The sequence below is a fragment of the Choloepus didactylus genome, chromosome 3 (assembly GCF_015220235.1).
Source record: "Choloepus didactylus isolate mChoDid1 chromosome 3, mChoDid1.pri, whole genome shotgun sequence".
In the NCBI taxonomy this organism is placed as follows: Eukaryota; Metazoa; Chordata; class Mammalia; order Pilosa; family Megalonychidae; genus Choloepus; species Choloepus didactylus.
The window spans coordinates 214,259,051-214,279,521 of record NC_051309.1 but is presented as its reverse complement, the minus strand read 5'-3'; the positions used below and the strand labels follow the sequence as shown (position 1 = coordinate 214,279,521).

General features: G+C 38.3%; 1 protein-coding gene across 1 annotated transcript in view; it reads right to left on the bottom strand.

Moving 5' to 3' along the window:
* Positions 1-20,471, bottom strand: part of DCTN6 (dynactin subunit 6) — a 63,648-nt gene that overhangs the window by 31,059 nt on the left and 12,118 nt on the right. The window contains exon 2 of the mRNA XM_037831287.1: positions 9,956-10,020. Within this exon, the coding sequence (XP_037687215.1) occupies positions 9,956-10,020 (65 nt within the window). The remainder of the gene's footprint in view (positions 1-9,955; positions 10,021-20,471) is intronic.

Sequence of the window (20,471 nt, the reverse complement as noted above, 5' to 3'; positions counted from 1 at the left end):
CTCAAAAAGAAATGTTCTTTCCAAATGCAAAAATACATTCATTCCATCATAATATAGATAAGTACAAAGTCTTATCAAAATCAGTTACTGGTATGTTTTTTCCTAAGGCAACAATCTCCTCTGGCTGTGGACCTGTGAAACCTGGAATAAGTTATCTGCTGCAATATACAAAGAAAGGACAGTCATAGGATAAATGTTCCCACTGCCATAGGAAGAAACTGGAAGGAAAATAGCATTCAAAGGTCAAAAAAGATCATAAAACCCGCAGGACAAACTTCATTAGATTTCAAAGTCTGAGAGTCATTTATAGAAGAACATTTTATCCTCAGGGCTTGAGAGAGTGCTAGTCCCACCCTTTCCAAGGGCTTTCACAGCAGCCATTTCTTCTCCAAATGCTGGGGTGAGTGTTCCAACATATCCATGCATTGGGGAGACCACTTTCTTCTCGACTCTACCTTCCTCAAACATCTGGGTGGTACCTGGATTCTCTGCCATTTCCAGGGCATATGCTTAACCCTTCAAACCGTGGAGTGGTGGCCAGGCTCTCCCCAACCCCCGGGGAATGTGCTCCACCCTCTCTGAGGCCTGGGGTGCCAGCATTCTTCCTAAGCATCAAGGCAGAAGGCCCACCCTCTGCCTCTGAGGCAAACACACCTTCCACATGCCTAGGTTCCTCTGCTCTTCTTGCTTCAGACCTTGGTTTCTATGGTTTTGACTTCTCTGAAGAATTTTTTCCTTCAATCCATCCCTTTTAGTCCAGACTGGCAGTGATTCCATTTACACAGATCTCACACACACACACAAAAACTGTTGGCTTGGCATGAAGCATATAGGGGTCAAAACCGCCAGACAATAGGACTTTCCACACATCCTTTCTGGAGAACTCCATCTCCAATCCTGGCTCGTTCTGAAATGGCTGGCTGGTTCCAGGTTTTGTTAAATCCTCACATGGGGCTGTAGCCTCTGGGGTTTCACTTTCTGGAAGCCCAGAGTTTTCCAGACTGTCAATTTCTGGTTTCTTTGACCCCAAGAGTTCAGTTCTCAGTTTATTTCCTTCCCCTCACATTTTACTACAAGCTGCAAGGAGAAGCCAGGCTGCATTTTCCACACTTAGCTTGGAGATCTCTTCAGCTAAGTATCCTAGCTGGTTGCTTTCAAATTCTGCCTTCCATCCAACACTAGGACTCAATTTTGCCCAGTTCTCCTCCACTTTAAAACAAGGATTGCCTTTCTTCCAGTTGGAGATAACACATTCATCATTTCTGTTTAAGGCCTCATTGGAAGTAACTTTAGAGTCCCTATTTTTACCAACAATCTCTTCCAAGCAGTCTAGGCCTTTTCTATCAAGTTTGTCACAGTTCTTCCAGAATCTTCCCCTTATCCATTTAAAAAGCTGTTCCAACATGTTTGGTATTTGCAAACTCAGCAGCGCCCTACTTCTGGTACCAAAATTTGTTTGCTAATGCTGCCATTATGCAAAATACCAGAAATGGATTGGCTTTTATAAAGGACAGATGTATCAATCAATGGAATCAAACTGAGAGTTTAGAAATAGACCTTCACACCTATGGCCAACTGATTTTTAACAAGGCTGCAAAGTCCACATAATTGGTAATCAATAGCCTTTTCAACAAACGGTGTTGGGAGAACTGGATATCTATTTGCAAAAGAATAAAAGAGGACCCCTATCTCACACCATATACAAAAATTAATTCAAAATGTGTCAAAAAATCTTAATATAAAAGCCAGGACCATAAAACTCATAGAAAAAAATGTAGGGAAGCATCTTCAGGATCTTGGTTAGGCGAGGGTTTTCTTACTCTACACCCAAAGTAAAAACAACAAAAGAAAAATAGATAAATGGGACCTCCTCACAATTAAAAAGTTTTCTGCATCAAAGGACTTTGTCATAAAAGTGAAAAGACAACCTACTCAATGGGAGAAAATATTTGGAAACCACATATCTGATAAGGGTTTAATATCCAGAATATATAAAGAAATCCTACAACTTCAACAAGAAAAAGACAAACAACCCAATCTAAAAAATGAGTAAAAGACTTGAACATTTTTCCAAAGAGGATATACAAATGGCTAAAAAAGCACATGAAAAGATGTTCAACATCACTAACTTTTAGGAAAATGCAAATCAAAACCACAATGAGATATCATTTCACATTCACTAGAATGGGGCTATGATTAAAAAAACAAAATATCGGTGAACCATTGATTGTACACTTTGGATGATTATCTGGTATGTGAATATATCTCAATAAAATCACATTAAAAACAGACAAACAAAAATTTACAAGTGTGGAGAGGATGTGGAGAAATAGGAGCACTCAATCATTGCTGGTGGGATTGTAAAATGGCGCAGTCGCCGTGGAAGACAGTTTGGCAGTTCCTCAGGAAGCTAACTATTAGAATTACCATATGACTCAGCAATCTCACTACTAGGTATATACCTAGACTGATTGAAAGCAGGGACACAAACAGATATTTTCACATCGATGTTCATGTGGCTTTATTCACAACTGCCAAAAGATGGAAGCAACCCAAGCGTCCATCAACATATGAATGGATAATCAAAATGTGGTATATATATAAGATGGACTATTATTCAACTATAAAAAGGAATGAAGTCCTGAAACATGCGACAACACGGATGAACCTTGAGGACACTATGCTGAGTGAAATAAGCCAGACACAAAACGACAAATATTTTATCATCTCACTGATATGAACTGATTATAATAAGCAAACTCAGAGTTAGAATCTAGAATATAGGTTACCAGGGGATAGATTGGGGTAGAGAATAGGGAGCTGACGATTAATTTGTACAGAATTTCTATTTAGGTTGATTGTAAAGGTTTAGAAATGGTTGGTGGTGATGGTAGCACATTGTGAGTGCAATTATCAGTACTGAATTATGTATGTGAATGTGGCTGAAAGGGAAAAGTTTGGGGTCATGTATGCTATTAAAATGAAATTTAGAAGATAAAAAAAGTGAAGTAGATGATGGACTGGGATTAATAATATTAATAATATCAAGAATATTTTTTCATGAATTATAGCAAATGTAAAACACTATTATAAGGCATTAATAGGGAAAAAATATACCTAATGTAAACTGTGGACTATAGTTAATGGTACTATTTCAATATTCTTTCATCAATTGTAACAAAGTTACCACACCAATGCAAAGTGTCAATAAGGTATATAAGGGAACACTGTATTTTTTACATGACTTTTCTGTAAACTTACTTCTCTAATTAAAATACTAATTTTAAAGAACCATTATGCTAAGTGAAAGAAACCAGACACCAAGTACTACATGTCATATGATTCCATTTGTATAAAATGTAAATATAAATAAATTTATAGAGACAATTAGATTAGTGGTTATGAAGGGCTGGGAAGAATAGAGGGATTGTGAGGTAACTGCTAAGGGATATGGGGTTTTTTCTTCTTAGAGTAATGAAAATGTTCTAATTGATTGTGGTGATGAATGCCCAAATCTATGATTATATTGAAAGCCACTGATTGTACACTTTAGATGGATTTAAACACAAATTTTAAAAATTAAAATAACCTCAATACCATAAGACGTCTTCTTATACAATATTTTAAAACAATGCCTCAGCTATTTTAACCAGGTGTTTCATTAGTAGTAGTAGTAGTAACATTTAATAAATAACTAGAAAACTGATGGCTATAAATCTGAGACTTGTGATTAAAACACCACCTCCACCTGGTGGCACCACTGCCAAACTACAGCTTCTGGAGCCCGGGACTGAAATAAGTTAAAAGTTTAACTTTTAACTCAAATGATCAACCTTGAGTTGAAAAGTAACAGAAAATGTCACAGGCAGTAATAAACTCAATAGTTTCCCTAAACCAATCATGGGTCTTTCTGGGGAACAGAATAGAGAAAACTTAAAGGAATGCTCAGTCTTAGATGAGTGATAAGTTTAATTAGGCTTTGCCTCTGCGTGGTTTTATGTTGGAGTTAAGGCATCAGAAAGCTCCGTAGGTCAAACACTCCTCCAAAACCCAGGCAGTGGGAGCACAGAAAACCATGGGCACAGTTAGCTACATGCCTTTCTGCATGAAATAAACACTTTTACCTAGAATAGGTCCGAATTCAAACTAAGTTTAAGTTTAAGGGTCTTGAGGTTAAAATGCTTTAAAAATAATCTGTCACCGTGGAAAGTTTTTTTAAAGTCTGTTGTGAACTTTCTTGGAAGCTCTTGCTGGCAGGGCAGTTTGTATATTTTCCTACTAAATGTGCTGAAACTCTGTTTGGCTTATCTCCTTGTTTGGATAAATGTGTCTAGAGTTGGAACTGCCTTACTGGCTGATGAGTTATTTTTCTAAATGGTTGGCAGGGCTTGGAGCAAACATGGACAAAGACATTCCTTGCATCAAATTTCCATTTCCCTCTTTTGGTAAAGGACACTTTTCCTCTCTCTCTCTTTGCCACAGAAAACAACCTTTGTATACCTTTCATGTGTCAATAAATAACTCAAAGAGCCATAAGCTCTCTCTTTTGAAAATTAAAACAATGCCCCTGACCCATGAGCTAAAGTGCCTGTAAGAGCTGCTTTACATGCGATGGTTTTCTCAAGCCAAACCAACTGCTCTGCCTTATTGAAAAAGATTTCCACAATAAAAGAGGGCTTTTGATCTATATTAAAAACTCTGATGGAAAGAATGATGGAGTAAGTGGGACAAAGTGCTTCCATCACAAAGCTTTTTTCTGAGCTGTGCCAAGTGTTGTCCTGCAGTTACGATGTTCCAACAGGGCCCTGTGACAATACCCAGATTCTGCCTTTCCCCTCTTAATGCGACCACAGGACTGTGCTTGGGGGTAACTTTCTGAAATGTTCTTCAGCTTCCAAAATAAAGATTTACAGGAAATAATTCATGCCCCCTTGAATCAAGGCAGCCTAATGAAAAACAGGCTGTGAAACCCTATTTACCCAAATTATAGCTAACGTGAGAACTGTTAATTTTCCCAATGTTTGTTTCTGAACAGTCTTTAATGGGGGGAGTCAGGCTCCAGCATAGTCTCAAGTTATAGGGTTTCTAGTTAAAGACAATACTTCCAGGCTTCTGACTAGTTTCTCTGATAAGCCAAATATCTGATTTGCTAGGAAAATTTTGGTAAAAGTAAAAAACACTAGGGGATGGAAAGTTACACATAACATCCCCCAAATCTATCAAACTATACTTAAGTTTACTGCTACTTACCCAGAAAACAGAACTTAAGTTCTCGAATCTCCATATCCATAGCACAAAAGAAAAGGATTTAAATAAATTATTCTGGTAAATTAAGCAAAACCAAAAACAATAAAAGCCCTAAAATGAAAAATAAAACATACTGGAGAGAGTAAGTTTTAATCAGATAACTTATCTCCATTCTCTTCTTTGATTTAGCTTTATAATTATATCTCTCAGGAGTTTTTTAAACTGACATTATACTTAGGAAAAATTAATTAATAGCAGCCAAAAGAGTACAGGCATTTTATACCAAATATAACAATGATAGAAATTAGTATCTAATTGCCAATTCTGGAAAATTCCCATACACACACACACACACACACACATACACACACACACACACAATTATAGATAATGAAAATGATATAAGAATTGTGGAAGACAGAATCCTGAGTAACTATATCACACTTCCAAATCTTTTCCTTAATTTTTTAAATTGAGAGGCTTCTGTAAAGTATTAGAGCAAATTTCTTGTCTTAAAAAACTGAGTCAAAAATAAATATAACTAATATAACTTAGATCCATTCTGTGATAAGCAACTTCAATTCACTACAGTTTCCCATCTTAACCATTCTCAAGTTGCATTTCAGTAGAATCAGTTATATTCACAAGGCTGTGCTACCATTACCACCATCCATTAAGACTTTTTCCTGACTCCAAATAGAAACTCTGGACCTATTAAGCAATAATTCAGCAATAATTCCCTATCCCCTCTTCATTTAATAACCTCTAATCTACTTTCTATCTCTAGTAATTTGCTTATTTTAAATATTTTATGTAAGTGGAATCATACAATATTTGTCCGTTTGTGTTGGCTTACTTCACTCAATGCTTTCAAGGTTCATTCATGTTGTAGCTTGCACTACAACTTCATTTCTTTTTATCACATAATAATATTCCATTGTAAGTCTATATCACATTTTGTTTACCCATCCCTGTATCGACGGATACTTGGGATGTTCCTACCTTTTGGCTATTGTGAATAATGCTGTTATGAGCACTGGTGTACAAATATCTGTTTGAGTCCCTGTTTTCAATTTTTAGGGGTATACCTGTTAGCGGAATTGCTGAATCCTACAGTAATTCCAGGTTTCACTTTCTGAGGAACTGCCAAACTGTTTTCCACAGTGGCTTTACCACTTCAAAGCTCCACCAACAATGTACAAGTGTTCCAATTTCTCTACATCGTTGTCAACACCTGTTATTTTCAGTTTTGTTTTTTTTTTAAATAGCCACCCTGGTGGCTGTGAAGTGGTATCTTGTAATGGTTTTGGATCTGCATTTCCCTAATGGCTAATGATATTGAACATCTTCTCATGTGCTTTTTGGCCATTTGTATATGTTCTTGGGAGACATGTCTATTCTCCATTTGCCCATTTTTGAATTGGGTTGTTAGTCTTTTTGTTGTTGAGTTTATATTTCTTTTTTAAAAAAGTTATTGCCACTTCTTATGCTCTAATCCATTATTTAAAATCTCTTGTTGAACTATTATTTTATATTTTAACCATCAGAGCTGTGCACCGTAAGCTAGTGGTCAAATACTAGCTGGAAAGTAGATTTAAACACTGTATTTCCTTACATAATTTCAACATTTAGAGAAGGTGGGAGGATAACAGGGATAGGAAAGGGAGGAATAGAAAAGTGAATGCTTACTTCTGATACACCCAGACCCCAGTTCTAGGCAATGGCCTAGCAACCACTGGCAGCTCCTTTCTCTGTTTTCATAGGATAAAGCCTTTACAGTCTTGAAAAGCTTCTGTAAGTAACAGGAATTATTTCTGCCTTTAAGTAGATACAGCATTTGGTAGTTTGAAGCGCTTTTATGCACCCCAGAAACAGCCACATTTTTTTAATCCCTTCTTGTGGGTACAGATTTATTGTAGGTGGGACCTTTTGATTAGGTTATTTCAATTGAGATGTGACCCACTTCATTCAAGGTGGGTCTTAACCCGCTTACTGGACTCTTAAGAGAGGATAAAACACATACAAAAACTAAGAGATGAAATTAAGAGAAGCTCACAGAAAAAGGCTCCAGAAAAGCGGAGAGACAAGGAGACATGCAGAGGCTCAGGGAGGAAGCTCCTGAAGCCAGAAACTGGAAGCAAGAAAATCCAGGAGAGAAGAATCAGCAGATGCCAGACATGTGCCTTCCCATGTGACAGAGATGTTCCAGATGCCACCAACCTGTCTTCAGAGTCCCAGGTATTGTTCTGTTGATGCCTTAACTGGGACATTTTCACGGCCTCAGAACTTTAAATTTGTAAGCTAATAAATCCCCATTGTTAAAAGCCAGTCCATTTCTGGTATATTGCATTTCATCAGCTTTAGCAAACTAGAACAATCCATAATATCTGTGTATCTGTTATATAGTGGATATTGCATACTTATTGTTTAAAATGGAGAATAAGTAGAAATGCAAAGGTAAATTTACATATTCAACTACATTATTTTAGTTTTATTTTCCTTCTAATTACAGAATATCTTGTGAACTACTACTAGGTGTTATTCCTAGAATCATGATGAAACCCATAAATATCAGAGTAAAAATAATGCTGAAGCATTTTGATAAACATGTGGCCATCATAATTTCTCCTTGTAAAAAGTTTGCAAGTGGTTTAAGTAACATCAATGACAAAGAGTTAGAGCGCTGAAAAGAAAAGAGTCATTTTCTAAACTTCGAAATTCTATTTAAAATAATTAAATAAATCCAACCTGGAAAATCCCAAACACACACACAAAGAAACAGTGTAGGGAATAAGGTGTATTTTCTCCCTGAACGTGTATTTAATTCCCTGAACGCTCTATTGTGATAACAGGTGGGTGACATGCAGCTGCTGGTAAGGATGGGCTCACACTAATGAAGCTGCAAGGGCACCACATCTAGTGAAAACATATATAAAAGAACTGAAGAAAATGTGAGCTTGGGGAACTTAATCATATTCATAAAAGTAAGTCATCATATGCTGAATTGTTCATTTGGTCTAAACGTTGGGCTTTATCTACAGAGAGGCTATACTGGTAAGATTTAACAGTGCGAATAGCTAACATTTATTAAGTGCTTACTAGGCAGTAGGTATTGGGTAACGACTTTCATAAACATTCTTATTTAATAATTCAACAAATTCAGGAGGCAGATACTCCTATTTTGTGTGTGAGAAAAATTGCCACCCAATATACACTCTCCCCCTTTTCCTTGTAGCAGGATCCTGATTTTACTAGGGAAAGCAATGTCTCCAGCTAAGACTGCATCTCTAGCCTCCCCTGCAGTTGGATGTGTCCATGAGATTGGGTTCTGGCCCTGAGGCACATAGGGAAGGGTTGGATGGGCCTCTCAGAAAGGCTGTTTAAAGGGAATGGACTAGAGCTGGGAGTTATGTCCTTTTGTTCTCTACTTCTCCCCTTTCTCATTCAAAATGACTCTTTGTGCTCTAGACATGATCTGCCTACAAGGCTGAAGTTCCAGGAGTCATGCTGGACCATTAACTGACCAGCCCTGAATTGCTTATCTCTAGACTTTTCATAAAAGAGAATAAATCTTTGCATTTTTAAGCCACCACTACACATAGCTGATACACAAGGAAGGTTAGAGAAATTAAGTACTATGTCCAAGGTAACATAGCAGTTGAGGAACAAGGATGCTAACCCAGTTCTGTCAGATTCCATGGTCCACACTCTTAAGACTCTGTGCCAGTTTGAATGTATTATGTCCCCCAAAATGCCATTATCTTCGATGTAATCTTGTGTGGGCAGACCTATCAGTGTTAATTAGATTGTAATTCTTTGTGCCCCACCCAACTGTGGGTGATAACTCTGATTGGATAATTTCCATGGAGGTGTTGACCCACCCATTCAGGGTGGGTCTGAATTAAATTACCGGAGCACTATATAAGATCAGACAGAAGGAGCAAGCTACTACTGCCAAGAGGGACACTTTGAAGAAAGCACAGGAGCTGCAGATGAGAGACATTTTGAAGATGGCTGTTGAAAGCAGACTCTTGCTCCAGAGGAGGTGAGAGAGGACAAATATCCCAAGTGCAACTAAGGTGACATTTTTGAGGAACTGCAGCCTAGAGAGGAATGTCCTGGTAGAAAGCCATTTTGAAACCAGAACTTTGGAGCAGACACCAGCCACGTGCCTTCCCAGCTAACAGAGGTTTTCCGGACATCATTGGCCATCCTCCAGTGAAGGTACCCAATTGCTGATGTGTTACCTTGGATGCTTTATGGCCTTAAGACTGTAACTGTGTAACCAAATAAACCCCCTTTTATAAAAGCCAATCCATCTCTGGTGTTTTGCATTCCGACAGCATTAGCAAACTACAACAGACTCTAAGGTACAACATCAGTCCCACAAAGCATGTACCTTTGTCTGCTGTATTCATGGCTGCCTCCCTAGTGAAAGCACAGTGCCTGGCACATAGCAGTACACAAAAGAGATCTCTTGAATGAATGAATGACTGTGTTATACTGCCTCACTAGTATATCAGACAGGAGTTTAAACATTGACTCCATCACACCATATTCCTTTAGAAATATTAAACACTCATGGGAGAAAATACATTGTTTTATCAACAAAATTAGTGAAACAAACATAGAGGATGTTTTTAAAGCACTGGAATAAATAAAACCACATCAATTCTTAAGAAACAACACTAATAAACTATTTTCTTACCTATAGTTACATCTCCCCTGATTTCACTTTCTACACACACAACTGCTCCAGGAGCAATCTTCACACTGTAAGAAGAAAAAGGTAACATTCATCACGGTAAGCTTTAACAATATAGTTATAGAAGCTATCCTGACACTGTAGTGAGAAAAATGTTTAAAAACTTTTTGATGGAAAGTAAACTGTAAGAGGGTGAGGTTTGAATATATTATAAACTTCTCAAATGCCATATTATCCATCAGGCCAACATCATGTGAAGTCCTATTAAAATGCTTGAGGAAAAAAGAGGCTTTGGATTTCTTCCTTTTTTCTTTTAACATCCGCATTATTTCTAATAGCAAAAAGCTGAAAAAAACCTGATATCTATCAGTAGGGGACTGGTTAATAAATTAGGGTACACTATGGATTAATATACAGTCATAAAAAATGATAAATAATCCCTTATGTAAAGATTTTGGAATGATCTTCAAGCTATATTGTTAAGTAAAAAAAGCAAAGCCACAATGGACAGTATACAATATGTTACCATTTTTATAAAAAGGGGGAAAAAGAATATACATTCAAAATATTTAATGACCAGCCAGGTAATAATAACATAGAAATTTAAAACTTACAAATATTCCTGTTTATTCTCTAACTATATATAGAACTGTTAACCAAGTGATATAAACTTTAGTGCAAATTATTCAAAAGACTCCCCAAATTTCCAAATCCTTTATTGATGCTTTTTGATATTCTGCTGTTTTCTTGTAATTGACAGCTATATCTAGTTAAAAGGTGCCCCAGCTGAGCCATGAGCTGACATGAGACTGCATCAAGTGACTTCCCCATTAAATTGATTGTCATTAAATAACAGTCTCATCAAGGAAAGCCTTCTTCTTTAATAGCAATAATATTGTTTGTGGTGTTAAATTGCTCTCAAGCTTCCACAGAATAGCAATAATAGTATTTTATATTTTTTGTCCTTATAATTCTGTCTGCATTTTTAAAAATTTCTATTTCCAGTGTTCATTGCTAGTATACAGAAATACAATAATTTTGTATATTGACCTTGTATCTTGTGACATTGCTCAAACTACATAGTTCAAGCAGCTTTTTTGTTGATTCTTTGTGGAATCTATGCTTCCATATAAACAATCATGTTGTCTGTGACTAGAGATAGTTTCATTTCTTCTTTTCCTTACAATTAATTCAGAGAAGTAAAAGAAGCTACTGCAGCTATAAAAACAAGACAGACTTCTACAAAAAAGGAATAAGTCATAAGAGTCTAAGAAAGAGCTCCTAGAAATTAAAAACACAACCAGAGGATCTAAGATGGTGGCATAGAGAGGAATGGAAACTAAGTAGCCCCCCTGGAACAACTAAAAAAAACCAGAAACAACTAGTAAATAATCCGGAATAACTGCAGGGGAAAAAACGTGACTGTCCACTCATCATACACCAAACTAAATTGGGAAGAATGCCAGAGATCACGGCATAAAATCTGTAAGTAAGAACTGCGGCTCCAAATCGGGAGACCCCTCCCCCACAGCCCGAGCTACAAAGCCTCATGGTGCCAGAGAGAAGCTCTCTCCTAGCAAGCAAATATAGCTCAGCTGAGCTCCAACTGGGGTTTTAATTAGCAAGTGTGAACTGCTCACTACCAGCTACGAATCCCCAACAAGTAGACAGAGGCTTTGGGTGAAGACTGACCTTGGAGAGGCTGAGGGTCGCCTTGGACTAGCTCTGTTCCTTTTCAACTCAGTGGAGAAAGCTTCAGCCATTTTCAGTTCCCAGTTCTGTGACCCAGACAAGAGTGTGGCACAGGCAGAGAGAGACCACTGACATTGAAATGCTAATAACCTCCCCCTAGGGCACCTAACTTCTCTAAGAGGAAAGGGGGTGGGGCCCAGCTCTACTACCTGCCTTTCATTCAGAACTTACACCAGTCAAGAAGTATAGGCTAACAGGTGCCACCTGCTGGGCAGAAAAGCAAACTGACTGGAGGCATCACAGAGTGTATCAATTTTCTAAGACACACCCTCAGGGAAACTGGACACTGAATATTCTTCCTTCTGGAACCTTAGCCCATTCTGGTCGGGAGAGGCCTGATTGGAGTAACCAAGGAAACCATGCCTAGATAACAGAAAACTACAACCTACACCAAGAAAAATGAGGTTATGGCCCGGTCAGGGGAACAAACTTGCCTTCAACTTTGACGCAGGAATTGAAACAACTAATAATACTGAATTCAAAAAGTTTAGGGAAGATATGGCAAAAGAGATGAACTATATAATGAAAACACAGGATGTACATAAGGTAGAAATTGAAAGTTCAAAACACCAACTGGCGGACTCTATGGAAATGAAAGGCACAACACAAGAGATGAAAGACACACTGGAAACATACAAACAGCAGATCTCAAGAGGCAGAAGAAAACACTCAGGAACTGGAGAACAAGGCACCTGAAAGCCTACATACAAAAGAACAGATAGAAAAAAGAATGGAAAAATATGAGCATCGTCTCCGGGAACTTAAAGACAAAATGAAAAGCAAGAATTACGTGTCATTGGTGTCCCAGAAGGAGAAAAGAGGGGAAAATGGGCAGAAACAATAATAGAGGAAATAATCAATGACAATTTCCCATCTGTTATGAAAGACATAAAATTACAGATCCAAGAAGCACAGCGTACCCCAAACAGAATAGATCTGAATAGGCCTATGCCAAGACACTTAATAATCAGATTATCAAACATCAAAGATGAAGAGAGAATCCTGAAAGCAGCAAGAGAGAAACGATCTATCACATACAAAGGAAGCTTGATAAGACTATGTGTGGATTTCTCAATAGAAACCATGGAGGCAAGAAGGAAGTGGGGTGATATATTTAAGATACTGAAAGAGAAAAACCACCAACCAAGAATCCTATATCTGGCAAAACTATCCTTCAGATATGAGGGAAAGCTTTTAAAATATTCTCTGACAAACAATGACAGAGTTTGTGAACAAGAAACCTGTTCTACAGGAAACACTAAACGAAGAATTGCAGACAGAAAGGAAAAGACAGGAGTGAGAGGTTTGGAAAACAATTTTGGGAGATAGTAGCACAGCAATGTAAGTACACTGAATAAAGATGACTGTGAATATGGTTGAAAGAGGAAGGCTGGGATCATGTGGGACACCAGAACAAAAGACGAACGATAAAGACTGGGACTGTGTAACTCAGGGAAACCTAGGATGCTCAACGATTGTAATAAAAGGTACAAATATGTTTTTACATGAGGCAGAACAAATGAATGTCAACATTGCAAGGTGTTAAAAAGAGGGTGGGATTGGGGGGAAAATACAATCAATGCAAACTAGAGGCTAGAATTAACAGAAACATTGTATTATGCTTTCTTTAATGTAACAAAAGCAATATACCAAAGCTAAATGCATATGAGGGGGGTGGGGAATAGGGGAAGGGTATGGGACTCCAGGCATTGATGATTTTGTCTGACTCTTTATTCTACTTTAGGTTAATGCTATCTTTCCTTTTGTTACCTTCCAGCTATCAAGTTTTTTGGTTTGTTTGTTTGCTTGTTTTTCTCTTTCTCTTGCCTTTTTCTTTTGCCTCTCTGCCTTCTTTGACTCTTCCTTCATTTTTGTGGAAGAAATGTCCTTATATAGAGAGTGGTGATAGTGCTCAATACATAAATACGTGTCTATATGGGGAACCAACAATTGTTTACTTAGGACGGAATGTGCAGTGTTTGAACAAAACCATCTTAAAAGAAATGGGTTGATGAAGAAACCTTGAAGGCACTATATTGAGTGAAATAAGACAGACACGTAAAGGCAAATATTGCAGGGTCTCACTGATATGAACTAATCATAATATGTAAACTCATAGACATGAAATATAAGTTACCAGATACAGAATGAGGCTAAAGAATGGGGAGCAGTTGCTTATTATGAGCAGAATGTTCAACTAGGGTGAACTTAAATATTTGGAAATAGAACAGGGGTGATGGTAGCATGTAATGAGAATAACTAACAGTGCTAAAAGGTGTGTGAAGGTGGTGGAAAGGGTAAGCTCAGAGTCACGCATGTCACCAGAAGGAAAGCTGGAGGTTAAAAGATGGGAATGTATAAAACAGTGAATCTTGTGGTGGACAATGTCTGTGACTAACTATACAAATATTAGAAATCTCTCTCATGAACTAGAACAAATGTATGTCACTATAACTAGAGGTTAATAATAGGTATATAGGGAGGCGGGGCAAGATGGCAGACTGGTGAGCTGTATGTTTTAGTTACTCCTCCAGGAAAGTAGGTAGAAAGCCAGAAACTGCGTGGACTGGACACCACAGAGCAATCTGACTTTGGGCATACTTCATACAACACTCATGAAAACGTGGAACTGCTGAGATCAGCGAAATCTGTAAGTTTTTGCAGCCAGGGGACCCGCGCCCCTCCCTGCCAGGCTCAGTCCCGTGGGAGGAGGGGCTGTCAGCTCCGGGAAGGAGAAGGGAGAACTGCAGTGGCAGCCGTTATCAGAAACTCATTCTACTGATCCAAACTCCAACCATAGATAGACTGAGACCAGACACCAGAGAATCTGAGAGCAGCCAGCCCAGCAGAGAGGAGACAGGCATAGAGAAAAAAGAACAACACGAAAAACTCCAAAATAAAAGCGGAGGATTTTTGGAGTTCTGGTGAACATAGAAAGGGGAAGGGCAGAGCCCAGGCCCGAGCTCAGGCCCTGAGGCGCATATGCAAATCCCGAAGAAAAGCTGATCTCTCTGCCCTGTGGACCTTTCCTTAATGGCCCTGGTTGCTTTGTCTCTTAGCATTTCAATAACCCATTAGATCTCTGAGGAGGGCCCTTTTTTTTTCTTTTCTTTCTTTTTTTTTTTTAATCCTTTTTTCTTTTTCTAAAACAATTACTCTAAGAAGCCCAATACAGAAAGCTTCAAAGACTTGCAATTTGGGCAGGTCAAGTCAAGAGCAGAACTAGGAGAGCTCTGAGACAAAACGCAATAATCCAGCGGCTGAGAAAATTCACTAAACACCACAACTTCCCAAGAAAAGGGGGGTGTCCGCTCACAGCCATCATCCTGGTGGACAGGAAACACTCCTGCCCATCGCCAGCCCCACAGCCCAGAACTGCCCCAGACAACCCAGTGTGACGGAAGTGCTGCAAATAACAGGCACACACCACAGAACTGGGCGTGGACATTAGCCTTCCCTGCAACCTCAGCTGATTGTCCCAGAATTGGGAAGGTAGAGCAGTGTGAATTAACAAAGCCCCATTCAGCCATCATTTCAGCAGACTGGGAGCCTCCCTACACAGCCCAGCAGCCCAGAACTGCCCTGGGGGGACGGCACTCACCTGTGACATAGCACAGTCATCCCTCAACAGAGGACCCGGGGTGCACGGCCTGGAAGAGGGGCCCACTTGCAAGTCTCAGGAGCCATACGCCAATACCAAGGACTTGTGGGTCAGTGGCAGAGACAAACTGTGGCAGGACTGAACTGAAGGATTAGACTATTGCAGCAGCTTTAAAACTCTAGGATCACCAGGGAGATTTGATTGTTAGAGCCACCCCCCCTCCCTGACTGCCCAGAAACATGCCCCATATACAGGGCAGGCAACACCAACTACACACGCAAGCTTGGTACACCAATTGGACCCCACAAGACTCACTCCCCCACTCACCAAAAAGGCTAAGCAGGGGAGAACTGGCTTGTGGAGAACAGGTGGCTTGTGGACGCCACCTGCTGGTTAGTTAGAGAAAGTGTACTCCACAAAGCTGTAGATCTGATAAATTAGAGATAAGGACTTCAATTGGTCTACAAATCCTAAAAGAACCCTATCAAATTCAGCAAATGCCACGAGGCCAAAAACAACAGAAAATTATAAAGCATATGAAAAAACCAGACGATATGGATAACCCAAGCCCAAGCACCCAAATCAAAAGACCAGAAGAGACACAGCACCTAGAGCAGCTACTCAAAGAACTAAAGATGAACAATGAGACCATAGTACAGGAGAAAAAGGAAATCAAGAAGACCCTAGAAGAGCATAAAGAAGACATTGCAAGACTAAATAAAAAAATGGATGATCTTATGGAAATTAAAGAAACTGTTGACCAAATTAAAAACATTCTGGACACTCATAGTACAAGACTAGAGGAAGTTGAACAACGAATCAGTGACCTGGAAGATGACAGAATGGAAAATGAAAGCATAAAGGAAAGAATGGGGAAAAAAATTGAAAAAATCGAAATGGACCTCAGGGATATGATAGATAATATGAAACGTCCAAATATAAGACTCATTGGTGTCCCAGAAGGTGAAGAAAAGGGTAAAGGTCTAGGAAGAGTATTCAAAGAAATTGTTGGGGAAAACTTCCCAAATCTTCTAAACAACATAAATACACAAATCATAAATGCTCAGCGAACTCCAAATAGAATAAATCCAAATAAACCCACTCCGAGACATATACTGATCACACTGTCAAACACAGAAGAGAAGGAGCAAGTTCTGAAAGCAGCAAGAGAAAAGCAATTCACCACATACAAAGGAAACAGCATAAGACTAAGTAGTGACTACTCAGCAGCCACCATGGAGGCAAGAAGGCAGTGGCACGATATATTTAAAATTCTGAGTGAGAAAAATTTCCAGCCAAGAATACTTTATCCAGCAAAGCTCTCCTTCAAATCTGAGGGAGAGCTTAAATTTTTCACAGACAAACAAATGCTGAGAGAATTTGCTACCAAGAGACCTGCCCTACTGGAGATACTAAAGGATGCCCTACAGACAGAGAAACAAAGAAAGGACAGAGAGACTTGGAGAAAGGTTCAGTACTAAAGAGATTCGGTATGGGTACAATAAAGGATATTAATAGACAGAGGGGAAAAATATGACAAACATAAACCAAAGGATAAGATGGCTGATTCAAGAAATGCCTTCACGGTTATAACGTTGAATGTAAATGGATTAAACTCCCCAATTAAAAGATATAGATTCGCAGAATGGATCAAAAAAAATGAACCATCAATATATTGCATACAAGAGACTCATCTTAGACACAGGGACACAAAGAAACTGAAAGTGAAAGGATGGAAAAAAATATTTCATGCAAGCTACAGCCAAAAGAAAGCAGGTGTAGCAAAATTAATCTCAGATAAAACAGACTTCAAATGCAGGGATGTTTTGAGAGACAAAGAAGGCCACTACATACTAATAAAAGGGGCAATTCAGCAAGAAGAAATAACAATCGTAAATGTCTATGCACCCAATCAAGGTGCCACAAAATACATGAGAGAAACACTGGCAAAACTAAAGGAAGCAATTGATGTTTCCACAATACTTGTGGGAGACTTCAACACATCATCTCTCCTATAGATAGATCAACCAGACAGAAGACCAATAAGGAAATTGAAAACCTAAACAATCTGATAAATGAATTAGATTTAACAGACATATACAGGACATTACATCCCAAATCACCAGGATACACATACTTTTCTAGTGCTCATGGAACTTTCTCCAGAATAGATCATATGCTGGGACATAAAACAAGCCTCAATAAATTTAAAAAGATTGAAATTATTCAAGGCACATTCTCTGACCACAATGGAATACAATTAGAAGTCAATAACCATCAGAGACTTAGAAAATTCACAAATACCTGGAGGTTAAATAACACACTCCTAAACAATCAGTGGGTTAAAGAAGAAATAGCAAGAGAAATTGCTGAATATATAGAGACGAATGAAAATGAGAACACAACATACCAAAACCTATGGGATGCAGCAAAAGCAGTGCTAAGGGGGAAATTTATAGCACTAAACGCATATATTAAAAAGGAAGAAAGAGCCAAAATCAAAGAACTAATGGATCAACTGAAGAAGCTAGAAAATGAACAGCAAACCAATCCTAAACCAAGTAGAAGAAAAGAAATAACAAGGATTAAAGCAGAAATAAATGACAGAGAGAACAAAAAAACAATAGAGAGGATAAATATCACCAAAAGTTGGTTCTTTGAGAAGATCAACAAGATTGACAAGCCCCTAGCTAGACTGACAAAATCAAAAAGAGAGAAGACCCATATAAACAAAATAATGAATGAAAAAGGTGACATAACTGCAGATCCTGAAGAAATTAAAAAAATTATAAGAGGATATTATGAACAATTGTATGGCAACAAACTGGATAATGTAGAAGAATGGACAATTTCATGGAAACATATGAACAACCTAGACTGACCAGAGAAGAAATAGAAGACCTCAACCAACCCATCACAAGCAAAGAGATCCAATCAGTCATCAAAAATCTTCCCACAAATAAATGCCCAGGGCCAGATGGCTTCACAGGGGAATTCTACCAAACTTTCCAGAAAGAACGGACACCAATCTTACTCAAACTCTTTCAAAACATTGAAGAAAATGGAACACTACCTAACTCATTTTATGAAGCTAACATCAATCTAATACCAAAACCAGGCAAAGATGCTACAAAAAAGGAAAACTACCGGCCAATCTCCCTAATGAATATAGATGCAAAAATCCTCAACAAAATACTTGCAAATCGAATCCAAAGACACATTAAAAAAATCATACACCATGACCAAGTGGGGTTCATTCCAGGCATGCAAGGATGGTTCAACATAAGAAAATCAATCAATGTATTACAACACATTAACAAGTCAAAAGGGAAAAATCAATTGATCATCTCAATAGATGCTGAAAAAGCATTTGACAAAATCCAACATCCGTTTTTGATAAAAACACTTCAAAAGGTAGGAATTGAAGGAAACTTCCTCAACATGATAAAGAGCATATATGAAAAACCCACAGCCAGCATAGTACTCAATGGTGAGAGACTGAAAGCCTTCCCTCTAAGATCAGGAACAAGACAAGGATGCCCGCTATCACCACTGTTATTCAACATTGTGCTGGAAGTGCTAGCCAGGGCAATCCGGCAAGACAAAGAAATAAAAGGCATCCAAATTGGAAAAGAAGAAGTAAAACTGTCATTGTTTGCAGATGATATGATCTTATATCTAGAAAACCCTGAGAAATCGACGATACAGCTACTGGAGGTAATAAACAAATTTAGCAAAGTAGCGGGATACAAGGTTAATGCACATAAGTCAGTAATGTTTCTATATGCTAGAAATGAACAAACTGAAGAGACACTCAAGAAAAAGATACCATTTTCAATAGCAACTAAAAAAATCAAGTACCTAGGAATAAACTTAACCAAAGATGTAAAAGACCTATACAAAGAAAACTACATAACTCTACTAAAAGAAATAAAAGGGGATCTTAAAAGATGGAAAAATATTCCATGTTCATGGATAGGAAGACTAAATGTCATTAAGATGTCAATTCTACCCAAACTCATCTACAGATTCAATGCAATCCCAATCAAAATTCCAACAACCTACTTTGCAGACTTGGAAAAGCTAGTTATCAAATTTATTTGGAAAGGGAAGATGCCTCGAATTGCTAAAGACACTCTAAAAAAGAAAAACGAAGTGGGAGGACTTACACTCCCTGACTTTGAAGCTTATTATAAAGCCACAGTTGCCAAAACAGCATGGTACTGGCACAAAGATAGACATATAGATCAATGGAATCGAATTGAGAATTCAGAGATAGACCCTCAGATCTATGGCCGACTGATCTTTGATAAGTCCCCCAAATTCACTGAACTGAGTCATAATGGTCTTTTCAACAAATGGGGCTGGGAGAGTTGGATATCCATATCCAAGAGAATGAAAGAGGACCCCTACCTCACCCCCTACACAAAAATTAACTCAAAATGGACCAAAGATCTCAATATAAAAGAAAGTACCATAAAACTCCTAGAAGATAATGTAGGAAAACATCTTCAAGACCTTGTATTAGGAGGCCACTTCCTAGACTTTACACCCAAAGCACAAGCAACAAAAGAGAAAATAGATAAATGGGAACTCCTCAAGCTTAGAAGTTTCTGCACCTCAAAGGAATTTCTCAAAAAGGTAAAGAGGCAGCCAACTCAATGGGAAAAAATTTTTGGAAACCATGTATCTGACAAAAGACTGACATCTTGCATATATAAAGAAATCCTACAACTCAATGACAGTAGTACAGTCGGCCCAATTATAAAATGGGCAAAAGATATGAAAAGACAGTTCTCTGAAGAGGAAATACAAATGGCCAAGAAACACATGAAAAAATGTTCAGCTTCACTAGCTATTAGAGAGATGCAAATTAAGACCAGAATGAGATACCATCTAACACCGGTTAGAATGGCTGCCATTAAACAAACAGGAAACTACAAATGCTGGAGGGGATGTGGAGAAATTGGAACTCTTATTCACTGTTGGTGGGACTGTATAATGGTTCAGCCACTCTGGAAGTCAGTCTGGCAGTTCCTTAGAAAACTAGATATAGAGTTACCATTCGATCCAGCGATTGCACTTCTCGGTATATACCCGGAAGATCGGAAAGCAGTGACACGAACAGATATCTGCACGCCAATGTTCATAGAAGCATTATTCACA